A 13,678-nucleotide genomic window follows, 5' to 3' on the forward strand; every position below is an offset into this window, starting at 1 on the left:
CTAAAATCTCTTTGACTCGCTCGCTAAATCAAAAATCCTTCTTAAAAAAAAAACTATAGCACACTCTTGTCTCATATTGGTGCGTTGTCTTTTTCTTTGGCTCGTTTTTGAGGCTCAGTATTCAATGTTTTTTCCAAAAGTCAAATCTTCTTGTACTTCAGTTTATCCTCATATTTCTCTGTTTCATATATCGGTGTAAATATTTATTTTTCAATGTTCATTATCTATGTATTTTTAGCTCACATTAAGCTAGCTTTAAGTCTAATTCTAAGGTGTAAGTGTAGTTTAAGGGGGAAACGGAAATTTCAAACTCCTCATCGATTTGAACTGGAAAAGTTTTAGCCAAAAATAATTTCTTCCTTGCATGTTTGGGCTATAAAAATAGAAACTGCACTCACCCACACACATACAGACCATCAGACCAGTTTGAAAAATTTTTTTGCACACTTTTTTCCACGTGCAACGGTGGCAAGAAAAAAAAAATAAAAGCGAAAAAAAGGAAAGTCGAACGTTGAATGGCGAATGGCAAGGAATGTTTTGTAGCGGAAACATTTCGATGCGCTTATCTCGGGGGCACTTGACTCGAATGGTAGGGGAATCTGAAATCTGAAAACGAGAGCGGGAGCGGGAAAAACCTGCGGAGAAGAGCAGAAAACAGAAGAGGAAAAACGTGAAGGTGCCGAGGAAGCGGCGAAAATAAAAATAAATTGTTTACAAAGGCCAAAAGAGCCACCGAGACAAGTGCACACTTCTGGACGCTGCATACTTTCGGGCGAGGCATTGCCGCCATTTTTTGCTGCTCTTGTTGTTGTAGTTGCTTTCCTTTATTGGTGTGACTTTTATTGTTGTTGTTGTTATTGTTGCTCGTTGGCCGTTAAATGCAATCAGCATAAATTATATGCCAGTGCCAGGCAAGCGAGCAAGGAAGGTTGCACAGCTGACCCGAAAACACATTTTCCAACAGGGAAGCGTGGCATGAAAAAAGAAAAAGAAACCGAAATAAAAAAAAGAAAAAGGAGGCAGGACAAGCAGCTTTTCCTTTTTGGCTGCCACCACAAAACATCAAGAAGTTGGCCAAGCAGCTGCACTTGCCTGATGAAGAAGCTGGGCGGGGGTGGGTGGCCTCTCCTTGGATGGCCGGCTGGGCGGTGTGGGAATATAGGGCTTCCTTCTGCTCTTCATGTTTTGAAAGATGCCGGGCGACGTTGTCAAGTACGATGCTGGCAAATTTATTATCCTAATTAGAAAGTTTCTTGTTGGCACTTGCTGCAGTTGTGCCACACTTTTCCATGCCATCATTTACGGACGACAATCTTGAATGCACCTCAAAAAATATGTCATACAAGATTCCAACCGATGTCTTAAATTATCTCAAAAATATTTAACAAAAGTGTAGAAACATGATTATCAAAGTTATGGTTTTAAATTTTAATTTATTTCCTATAATAAGTAAGTAATCTATAATCTTTTTTTCGAGTGAATATTTCGGGAGCTGTGCAACATGCCGTTCTGGGTGATTCCAATTTTTTATTGCTGCACATTAGCGCGCAAGTTTCTGGCAAGCATGTTGCACTTGCAGCACCCCGAAACCACCCAAAAATTCCCCTACCATTTTCAATTTCCCAACAAACTGGCATATAATAATTATTGATTTCAACTTTGGCCCCTGGCTTACAGTATCAGCTTGCCAGCGTGTGTCGCAATGTGCGCTGGTGCCTGTTTGCCACAGAAAGTGGCATAAAATTAGGCTCCCAAAAGTTACAACCACCCACAGCCCCGCCTCCTAGATCTGGTCTGCAAGCCAAATGATAAGCAAGAGGCCGTATGTCTCCTTCTCGTATTTGAAATTCTAGAATGCAGCCAATGGGTTGGTAGGAAAGAGTGAAACCGAAAGCCCAATCGAAACTGAAGCAAGTGAAAGTTTACGAGGCAGGTAGCTCGGGGCATGGAAAAGCGGCAAGCGGCATGTGGAATCTGTTCCGGTGCAGCTGCACTCGAAACCCACCACAGTCGAAGCAACGAAACTCACCAAAAGTCTTGCTAGTTCACAATAATCGCATCCTCAGCCAGACGCCATGCGTTGGAATTTCCCATCCAACGACTCGCCTGGAAAATTCCCACACACCAACGTGCCACCGGAAAACGCATGCGCTGCATTTTCCACGTGTGTCCACCGCCCCTCCCCCTTTAAATTTACATCATTCCAATGCTGTGGGCGGAAAATAGGAAAAAGAGGAGCCAGAAGCAGCTGATGACGAGAAGCGCGCGTAAAGTAGAAAGTTAACCTGCGATTAGGGGGTCTCATGAAAACAAACTATAATATCCGTAATAATATCTATTTAAAGGCTATGATGATAATATTTTAGATACATTTTTTGAGTCCTTTATAGTCCCTTAGAAGTCTAAGCTTTATGCTTCTGTTAAATGACATTGAAATAAAATTTCTTAATTAAGTCATTTTTGGGGCAACTTATATTTTTAAAAAAATTAATAATTAAACTTCTAAAAAACCAAGTCATTAACTTTAAAGCTTAAACGCTTTGTTTTGCGTCACGTTTGACGTTTGGGCTCCTTTGTCCTGCGCCGTCTGCAAATCGACTCCACTTCCCTTTTAGTTTAAAGCCGCAGCGACGTCATTTCATTCAGTGCATTTGATTTGGGGCTTGTGCAGCGTCATGGTCTTTACTACGTGCAGCAACAACATCAACTGATGCACTTTCAACACCAGCAGCGGCAGAACCAGAACCAGAACCAGAAGCAGAAGCAGAAACAAAAGCAGCGATGGCCGTGTGGCACTGTCACTGCCAACCATGTTATCCATCGCCGCAGTTAGTTGCTTTTCCGCATCCAGCACGCGCACTGAAAACCCACCGCCCACCACCCACATTCCACCCACTCGTCCCGCCCACCCCGCTCCAAATTTTCCGCTCGCTGGAAAGCAAAGACAAACACATTGACTTTGCAGAAAATTCGCCTTGAAGGTGCAAACACAAACACCAACACACGTTGCAACATTTTTGTGGCAACTAATTTATTTAAATTTCTAAAATTTTTAAATCCTTTTTTTTCTTATTTCTTAAAAATAAATCATGCTTTAATGGGAGTTAATTTTTAATCCTTACGCTTTCTTTAGAAATTTTTTGCAAAGTGTAGTAGTACAATGTGAAAGTTAAGCCAGGAGGACCAGGAGAGGGTGCGGGTAACCTGCTGACCCCAAAGTGGGCAGCAGCAGCTGTCAATGTTATCGCTGCTGGCTCTGGCCTGGCTGCGGTCCTGCCGCTCTGCTGCTGCTCAGCTACCGAGCAGTTGGCAGAGCTGTTGGCCACGCGCTTAACTTTATTTTTAGTTCGGCACTGGAAGCGCCATGGGAAAGTGGCAGCAACAACAAGCCATCGTGTAACATTGTTATTGGAAATGTTGTAGGCTCCAACAGCCCCAACAACAAAACAACCAGAGTACGAGAGTAGGCGCAAGGGAAAGCGAATGGCAGCGTAAAGCGAAAATTCCATTGAGATTTTTTATGAAATCGAAACGAAATTAGTTTTCGATGAACTTTAAAGGCGAGTAAACAGCCGTAGCGGTCCTTTTTGCGTTCTCGCACATGTGTGGCAACCAAAAATATACAAAAATATTACCATAACATATTCTGATATCAGAAACAAAATACTGAAAGCGTGTGAAAGTCGGGAAGTCGCAGAAATCGAAGGAAAACGTGAAAAGGGCAGAGAGTGCCCGCAAATGAGTGAAATCAAAGCCCGTGTGGGTGAAAGGGAAAGTCAAACCTTGTGAAATGTGAATGTCGAGTTAAAAATAACCTTGTTGGGAAATTGTACAATCCGAAGAGGTTGAGGCAAAAGGAGAGTCCTAAAATGTGGCTATCGTGCGGAGAAAGCGAGAAAGCGGAGAAAGTTGAGGAAGTGAAAGCGTCGGTACAAAAATTTTTATTTAATTGGCCCTGAATCTTACAAATATTTGACAACTTGGCATTGAGGCACTACTGCCAAGGATAACTGAGTTGCTCTCAAAGTTTAACTGAAGGTCTGAAAATATAATTTAAAATATTTAAAGTGAAAAGTGCAAGTGCAAAATACAACAAAAATTGTTCAACAAAAGGTAAAGGCGACCTTGAAATGGCTTTAAATCTGCCTAATTGAGCGACAACATTCCTTCCCAACAACCACGCCAAAAAGAACCAAACAAATTTGCTCTCAAATCAGTCAATCGACTAACAATACACTGCGCAAATTGTGGCGCCCAACGGGCGCTTTTGCATATGGCCGACCACCCGAGCCACTCAACCAGCCACCCACACACACACACACATACCCAGACCTACACCCAAGACCACGACCCCGAGACCCCAAACCCACCCACCCACTAGCTCAGGGGCGCCTGAATCCTCCCAACCACCCACTCCCATCCCTATTCCCAACCTCCTAACACAACCAACACACCAACAATGTTCACTTAGAAAAGCAACGCCAAAGGCACCAGCAACTTAATATTATTGTTTTATTTTTTTGCCATTTTGCTGTTGTGTAGCAGGTAGAAGAAAAACGCTCGATTTGTTTACTGTACTGCCACGCAATCTGTGTGAGGTGTGGGTGGTTGGGTGGTAGGCGGCCTGGCGGCTAGGCTTTTGGCGGCTAGGTGGCCGAAGCAAGATAGTGCTTCTAGGTGCCACCTGAGCACAAGGGTGGCTTGCTAACATGCCCCGCAATTTGTACAGCAAATTAGGCAATGGCCCAAACCAGAATTCAACAAAAAACAACAGCTTAAGTGATTTGAAAAAGAGGAGAAAGCCAAAAGAAAAGGAAGCTCAGAACTAATTAGTGTGGCATGGAGAATATAAGCCATTTTTAAATTCCATAAACAAAGCTGAATTTAAGGTGAGTGTCAGCTGCTGTTGGTAAAGCTCCTTTCGAAAATGCACCCACCACAGCTTCAAAAAAATACAAAAACAGAATCTACAAATGCCACACGCTCATTCCAACAACAAAAAATTCACCCACCAACCAACCAACCAACCACAAACAAAATGCTTAGATAGCCAAAACGTGAAATATTTAAATGCAAAACTCAAATAGATTAGCACCCAGTATACAAAAATGCTTATTGTGTCAAAAAAAAAGAATGTGTGTCGAGTGCCAAAACAAAAAATTCAGCAAAGGCAGCAATCATTTACAACAACAGGGCAACAATGGCAAAAGGAATTAATTATTCAAGATATAGATACCCTTCGACCTCCACTAGGAACTAAAATCAAATGTCTTTATAATTGGCTTAAGAACATATTTTCTTTGCGGAATTAGAAGAAGTGACAACTTACTTAAGAAACTGTGTTTATAATCTCCCGGTAATACATGGCTTAGTGTAGAAATTTCAGTTATTATTTTAATTTTTCATTTTAAAATCATTAAGTAGTCGAGAGACCTCGCCTACCTTTTAATGAACTAGATGGAAAGATTATTTTTCCATTAAAATAAAATCCAGTTAAATAAATATTCTATCGCTTAGCCACAAACCAATGCTTTTTAGAGTGTATGCACTATTTGGAAACTCCCTTGGAAAAGCCCGCCAAAAAATTTACGAAACGAAATACATTTTCGATTAGACACCGAAAATCAATAGCAATCATGGGGAAGGGGCCAAAAAGTAAAATGGCAACCGCAACATCAACGCGGAATGTGTCACATATGAGCAAACAGGCTGTGAATAAGTAAATATAGACCACACGTTTGAGTGGGTGGTCTCCCCTATATATATATACATATATAGAGAGAGAGATATATATGGGATATAGACCAGTAGGAGCTACTGTTGGGCTATTTCAAAATGCGACCCACCGAGAACCTTTGGGGAATGGTCTGAATTTAATTAAATCGTTGACCAACACACCAGTTGACGTTGACGTTGCCAGTTTGTTGCTATTTATGTTGCTCTTATTGTTGTTGTTGATGCTGGCAGTGTTGTTGTTTGTTTGCATGTGCAACTGTGCGTATGAGTGACATTAATGCGAACATGGAGGCTGGCCCACGCAGAAAGTGCGTGCGTGTTAGTAAGCCGCCCACACTCATTGAATTTGTTTGTGTTTGTACGCCTGTGTTTGTGGCCATTTGTGTGCTATTTATGCGCCTGCGTGTGCGTGTGTTTGTGTTTTGTGCGCGTTGGTTTAAAAATAGCACAAGCTACGGCTGCTTCTCCCGATTCTCCCTCTCCTGCTTCTGCTTCTGGTCCTGCTCCTGCTCCTGCCAATGATGATGATGATTATTTTAGTGTCCTTTTGCCAGCCCCAACGCCCATTACACCTACACCTACCCTATGTCACACTGCCCTTCTCCTATCATCCGCCCATTTCGGTGGCTGTCAACCAAACTGGCTTGAATTTATGGCCAAAAATATAAAACAGGAAGCAGCAGAACACACACAGACACAGACACACTCTTTCACATATAAACTTTGTTTGATTTTTCGTATTCTTTTGTTGTTATTGTCGTTGGCTGATTGCACAATGCGATGGTTATGCGCCATCTTTGGAGAACAACTACAATCACAACATCTGCGGGGAAAACACCATAAACAACAACCAAAACTCCAATACCAACTTAATAAAAAGGCAACAAAACAGCAACTTGAATACAAACAAAAAAAAAAGAAATACCTAGACGAATATCAAAAACAACAACAAGCAGAAAAACAGAAACAACACCAACACGAACTACAATAAGAAAGGTCGCCAAGGGACAGAAATGACCGTGTTTTTGTGTACAATATTGATTTTTGGTTTCTTTTCTTGGTCTTTTGCGCTGCCTTTCTTTCACTTGCCCCTTTTCATTTCCTGGCCCCAAGTTCCAAGTTCCGAGTTCCGAGCCTCGTGCCTCCTTGGCTCCAACCCCTCCTCTCCCCCCCTTGGAGGCCACGGAATTGTGCGTGTGGTTTGCCACTCGCATCTCAAATAATTTACTTTACTTTGGCTTTGTTTTACTTTCGTGCCTTCTTTTGTTTACATTGTTATCGTTATGTTCTTGTTGTTGCTACTACTGGCTTTTTTCTCTAATTTTTCCATTCTTTTTTATTTTTATTTCTCTTGGTTTTTTGTTTTGTTTGTCGTAGGTTGTTGTTGTTGTTGTTGCTGCTGCTGCTGCCGCCCATTATGCGCACAATAAACGTTTCGTATCGTGACCAAAGTCAAATGAAAGTATGCCAGGGGTATGGCCCACAAACAGGATATGTATATGTATGTGTGACAGTGTGTTTGTTGGAAAACTAGTTCTTTTTCGCACCCAAGGCGATTGTCTGAGTGAGTGCCTGCATGCTCGTGGGTGTGTGTGCTGTATGTGTGTGTGTGTGTGTGCATTTGTTTTAAAGAAATTGTTCAAAATGCGATCCCAGCCATTTCCATTGCCTACTTTCAAGGGCAAAAAGTAGGCTTACACTTTATTGAGTACAAATGTATCAGTATCAGTACTGTAGGTTTGAAAGCTTTTAGTGGCTTATAACCACCGAAACCCATCAAATGTTTCCAAAAATAAACAATACATCTTAGCTTAGAAAATATATTTAAGTATGTAATCTAATTCCATCTAAGAACCTATTAATATTTGTGTTTAAATTTGACTTTTTTTTTTGGTAAAATTAGTTGTAAGCTAAGGTAGCTCGCTAAGCCATAGTCTAAATCACGTTTACCACTCGAGCTCACTTTTGAAATATTGTTTTCATATATTTTTCTCCACTTTTTCTCTCTCCACGGTCTACCCCAATAAATGTATCTCCAACCAACTTGCCCGCCACAAAAACCATAAAAAAAATCACAAACCCCAAAATAATGTCTAACCTAAACCTAAATATAATGAAATCAAAAAATAAACATCGAATAGCAGGTAATTTTGGCGGCGTTCAAGGTGTCCAAACAGTTCTCTCGCCCGGCGATCTACAGATTCATGCAAATGTAAGCAAAAAGAATTAAATCAAGGCCCGAAGGCATTATGCAAAATTATTTGAATGTGTGTGTCTCTTCGATGTTATGGTTTTCTTTTCTTATCAGTTCCACACGTCACCAGCGAAAGCAAGGAATGTGCGATTTTCTTAGTTTGTTCGATATGTTTCCTTTTTTCAAGCACTGTCGTCTAACTCACACTTTATCCAAAAACACACTCTCTGTCACTTTTTCCTCTTCCTCATAGAGTTTTCTTTCGGTAATAGCCAATAAACTGGTGATACAATCAAGCGTTTCTCAGTACGTGTTTCTTTTGCTTCCGATACTGCTTCCGATCTCTATCTATCGATCATCACTTGACTTCCTACCCACACCTGCCACAAACACCCTATAACTCTGGCTGTGACACTCTTTATCGTTACTTGACGAGATTTTCCAAACACTTTGTCTTATATATTTGTTACTTTTTTGTCTTTTTTATGTAACTTCTACGTTTTTATCCCTACCTGTAAATGTGAACTAAAACAAAATGAAATTTCAAAACAAAAGCAAGAAACTTGGTGAATAATTTGCATGGATATCGTAACGCTGTTTCCCATTTCCTCCTTACTTCAATCCGATACTACACTATCCAACACACACACACATCCATTCAGAACATTCAACAGTTCTACACTGTCCCTCCCGGGCTACTATCCCAGAAAATATATTCCCCGTGCCTTGAAAAGACTTAGCTTGTATACCTAATGCTCTTGCAACTTTTAGCCACGACAGATAAGTATTTGAATACCCCATATCTCTCCATGTCTGGGCACAATACCTCTGAAAAAACTTTACCCGGCCAAGGCACCATTTAGATCCAACAGTCGCGGGCACTCGTAACTCTAGTCTAGTAGGTCTATTATGATACTCGTACTACCCATACTTAGCTTACTCATATTTGTGGTTGAAAAAAGTAGTGTCTGTGGAGATTTTAAAAAGAAAACATGAACTATACTTTAAATATTAGTAGGTAAAACATTGTTTAACATAAATTGTTCCAAAAATGAGGAACACATGAGAACTATTTTTGAAAATCCCTGCTGACACTACTCATCATTTGCCACAACTCGAAAAAATGGCAGGGCAGGATCAGAGCCTGATCCGAAACCCACAAATAAGTCTTCTATCATACGTATTTATTTGCATCGACTTTTGCTTTCTCGTCCATATCGATTACCATACTTTGTTTGTGTGCATTAAATGAAACATCTGAAAAGGACAACAAACTATGGCAGGCAAGCGGCGCAGTCCCCACCAAGTAATCCGAAAGTAATCCCAACAACCCTGATACCCAGCCCCAAAAAGAAAAAGCCCCAAATCCCGCAGAGCAAAACCCCGTTAGTAGCCATTATAGCCACACCCAATCAACATCTCCAACCCCTACAGGCGGGCGCCTCCAGGTGCGCACCTCTCTGGATCCGTGGCGCCAGCAGCGGAGCCTCAACGAGCGGGACCTGCTCAGCACCGGCGGTGACTTACGCCACCTGTCGCAAACCAATCATCGGTTGTACGCCTCCGCGGACCAGCGAGATCGCTACGAGCTGCAACTACAGCACCGCGAGCGCCTCGAGCAGTATCCGCTGACGCGAACGGCGCGCCTGGACGTGCAGCAGCGGAACTCGCTCAATCGGAGCAACCACGAGCGGCAGTTCTCCACGGCTGGTGGAGCGGGAGCAGCGAGTGGTGCTGCTGGCGCCTACCGACGTGCCCCGCCCTTGGCCGCTGCCGGCGGCGGCGGCAGCAGCAGCAGCAGCACCACTAGCAGCAGCTACTATCCCCAGGGGAAGCCGCAGATTGTGATTGGTCCGGGAACAGGATCGGTATCGTTATCGGCATCAGGTTCCTACGATCGTGGGGCAGCCATGGCGGCAGAGGCGGCACGGGGCAGTGGCCATCGCGGCCTGCTGGGCGCCTCTAGGAGCGGCGGGGGCAGCAGCTCCGTCAGCTCCACGGAGGCGGCCTACTGGGACGAACCGGCCACCAGCTCCTCCTCGTCGGCAGCCCAGGATTCACGTCGCTTCACCGAGCGCAGAATAAAGAAGACGGTGCGCTTTGATGCCCACGATGACGATGCCGCCTTGCTGGCTGCCAACCAGACCCTGCCCCCGGTGACCGGAATCCTGCCCTCAACGGCGGTGGATGTGGGTGCGGCCACGATTCTGAGCAGCGGGAAGACCTTGGACGGCGACTGGTCGCGTTGGGAGTCGGAGCGCCAGGGCAGCCAGGACTCGGCCACCAAGGACTCGGGCATCGATACGAGCAGCACTTTCACCAGCAGCGAGGACTCAAACCGCGGCGACGGGCCCAAGGTACAAGGACTCAAGTTTGAGACGAACGAGATGGGCAAGAATGCATTGTGTCTGTGTAGAGTCTCTCTGTCTGTCTCTTTATCTCTATAACTTTCTCCCCTCTGGACCCAATCTCCCCAACTTTCTTCCGTTTGTCTGTGTGAAGAACCGAACCAACAGAAATGATAACCCCCGAATTCCCTGTTTGTTGTTCTTGTCGAAAAACCAACCATAACCCAGACCATAATCAAGCAACAATATCGTTTTTGGTTATCACTCCTAGCTCGCAACCAGCTCGCAAATTTCAGCTATTTTGACAAACATTTCAACAATTTCAGCATACGAATCCGACTCACTGAATCCCCGAGAAAACGAAACTCCACAAGAACCAATATTGCATGATCGTGTATAAGTTTTTTTTCCTTCCAGTCTCTGAGTGTTGTGCTTGCATGAATCCCGACTATCTCTCAATAAACTCTGAAACCCCACAGCACGCCCCTGCATGCCCTCTATATATGTTGTTTAGCCAAAACCTTTTAGCATTCAGAATTAAACCCATTAATCGCCTGGAGTTGAGGAAACTCTTGAAACGTGTGTGTTCTCAAAAAACAAGTAGGAACAAAATATACAAACGAAACAACTATGTATCTCTATCTATGCGCTATGCCAACTATCCGTAATTGAGTAGAACGTGTTTCTCTAGTTTTTAAGAAAACAAAACACAAAACAAAAACAAATGAATGTGAAAAGAAGTGTACAAAATGTTACTTTCCACTGTTATACATACTTTATATATATATTTTCGCTTAACAACTCTAATTGTAAGTTTGAACTAGACTGTAAGTTCTTAAACTATTTCTGAGACCTGAGACCGGTGATCAAATTGCTAACTAAAAACAATTCTACTTCCCGCATACGATGGCTCCCCACCGACACCACCACCACCACCACCACCATATCCAACAACCAAAATCTATGCACGATCATACGCAATCCGAACTGTAAACCACCAAACCAATCCCACCAATCAATCACTAAAACCACCACCAAAAATATCAACCACCCTTCCACACCCACTGTCGATGCATATAGAATCCGGTGAATTGGCAAACATCCGCGGACAATACTCGCCTCATCGGGCATATGATATTGCGTAAATACTATGACGGGGAGGATATATTAGGCTTAAAGGTCAACGGCGGTCAGCCCCTCGGAGGGGGCATCGGTGGCGGAGGAGGAGGAGGAGGAATTGGAGGTCCATGCGGGGCCATTGTGGAGAAGGTGAAACGCGGATCGGTGGCCGATCTCGAGGGCCGGATTCGACCAGGTAACCATTCATAATTCATCACATTTTTCACTCACTACATTCACTCTCTCTCTCTCTGTCTTTCTTCTTGGGTCTCTCTCTCTTTCTGCTCAAACACTCATAACCATTCATGACCCGATCATCGGCGGGAGCAGGCGACGAGATAATCGAGTGGAATGGCCGCAGCCTGCACAACAAAAGTGCCGACGAGGTGTACGACATCATCGACGAGAGCCGCCTGGACGCCCAGGTGGAATTGATCGTGAGCCGGCCGATAGGGAACAGCGGTGGCAGTGGCGGCAGTAGCAGCAACGTCAGTCCAAGCAGTGCCTGTTCCGCTTCCGCGTCCGGTATATCCGGCATTTCCGGCGGCTCCGCCAGCAGCAACGCCCCGCGTCGCTCCTCGGCCAACTTTCCGCACAGCGGACTGGCCAGCAGCATGGCCGGAAGTGCGGTGGTCAGCAGTGGCGGCAGATATCTCCAGCGCAAAGGTACTACTCCATATAAGTCTAAAATTAAGTCCTTTCATAAGGATATTTCTACCCGTGCTTGTGTGTGTGAGTCTGTATGTTTGAATGACTGAATACTGTGACAAAAATGGTGGAAAAAAGTTAATTTAATAAAAATTTAATCCATAGTTCAAGCGCTAAATAATAGTTATTATTAAACAGAAACAGAACAGTTCAAGGAAAACTTAGGGCATAAAGTGAATAGCATATAAAAAAAATATATAATTTGGCTTTCTTAATATGAACTATAAATATAAAACAAAAATCTATCAATTAAAGGAACATAAAATTAGTTTCTTAAGAATGGAAAAATGGTTTCTAGAGTAAAAGTTTTTCAAGACAGTCATAACACGACCATAATACTCACTCCTTTTCATACTCATATTCATAATTCTTTTCAATAATATCTACCAATATCTTTGGATATTTCAATATTAGCTCCTGCGGTTGAGGCTATCGAAATCCATCGGGATAAGCCAAGTGTGCTGATCACCTCGCCCGGTTCGCCGGACATCCATACCGGTGTTCCAGGATCAGGAGCTGGCGGAGGACTGCGGCAACGTGGCGTCGTCGCGCATCAAACGCAACGCCTGGGACCAAGTCACAGCAGCCATAGCCACAGCAGCAGCGGGAGTGGCAGCGGCAGCAGTACCAGCAGCGCCCACACCGCCCCCTCCAACCTCACCAACCTCGCATCCGCCACCGGCTCCGCCTCGGGCGGTCTGCACGGCGCAACGACGGCGGGCCATCATCACCACCATTGCCATCCGCATTCGCATCAGCACCCGTTACAGCATCAGGGACTGCCCGCCGCCCACCTGCACGGTCACGGGGTGGGCGGGGGCGTGGCCATGGGAGGCGGTTCAGGTACCACCACCCAACCTGTGCCGATTGAAGGTCGGTTGCAGCTGAAGCTTGGCTACGACCAGAACACGTTGCAGCTGATCGTGACCCTGGTCTGCGCCACCGGCCTCTCCCTTCGCCAGAGCGGAGCGGGCCGCAACCCCTACGCAAAAGTATGTAGATGTTAAGGATTAAGAACCCCTCATATACGTAAAGTTATATTGTTTTAGGTGTTCCTTCTGCCCGATCGTAGCCACAAATCGAAGCGGCGAACAAAAACGGTGGGCACCACCTGTGAGCCCCGCTGGGGCCAGACCTTCATTTACTCGGGGCTGAGACGGTGCGACCTCAATGGCCGGCTGCTGGAGGTGATTTCTGATGTCAAATAAAAATTTTTAGATCGGCTAACCAACTGGCCTTTCCACAGGTGACGCTGTGGGATTATGTTCGCTACGGGGCAAATGACTTCATCGGCGAGGTGGTAATCGATCTAGCGCACCACATACTGGACGATGAGGCGGAGTGGTACCAGCTGCAGCCTCATCAGGATACCTCCTACCTCGTATGTGTGGGCCGGGTTCTCTTTCAGTTCGTTCGCTTGGTTTCCATTTTGCGTTCGTTGGTTCGGTTTCCGTTGATTCCTGCGTGTTCAAAAAATTATTCATTAATAGGTGTTGGCAAAACGCTTAAAGCTAAAGCTAAAGGAAACACAAACGAGTTCAGGTTGAGTTCAGCAAACAATGTTTTGACGAGC

General features: G+C 44.4%; 1 protein-coding gene across 25 annotated transcripts in view; it reads left to right on the forward strand.

The window, feature by feature from the left end:
- The window catches only part of LOC6501026 (regulating synaptic membrane exocytosis protein 2), a 40,964-nt gene that overhangs the window by 10,712 nt on the left and 16,574 nt on the right, over positions 1–13,678 (forward strand). For 11 of the 25 annotated variants that reach the window (XM_044716889.1, XM_044716886.1, XM_044716897.1 and 8 more), the window contains 6 exons: positions 7,878–7,948; positions 11,359–11,593; positions 11,728–12,063; positions 12,520–13,097; positions 13,155–13,292; positions 13,352–13,486. In XM_044716889.1, the coding sequence (XP_044572824.1) occupies positions 7,878–7,948; positions 11,359–11,593; positions 11,728–12,063; positions 12,520–13,097; positions 13,155–13,292; positions 13,352–13,486 (1,493 nt within the window). Of the gene's footprint in view, positions 1–3,361; positions 4,890–7,877; positions 7,949–9,364; positions 10,288–11,358; positions 11,594–11,727; positions 12,064–12,519; positions 13,098–13,154; positions 13,293–13,351; positions 13,487–13,678 lie in introns of those variants that run through there. The other 14 variants (XM_044716891.1, XM_044716894.1, XM_044716917.1 and 11 more) reach the window with 7 other exon arrangements.

This window comes from Drosophila ananassae, chromosome 2L (assembly GCF_017639315.1).
Source record: "Drosophila ananassae strain 14024-0371.13 chromosome 2L, ASM1763931v2, whole genome shotgun sequence".
Taxonomy (NCBI): domain Eukaryota; kingdom Metazoa; phylum Arthropoda; class Insecta; order Diptera; family Drosophilidae; genus Drosophila; species Drosophila ananassae.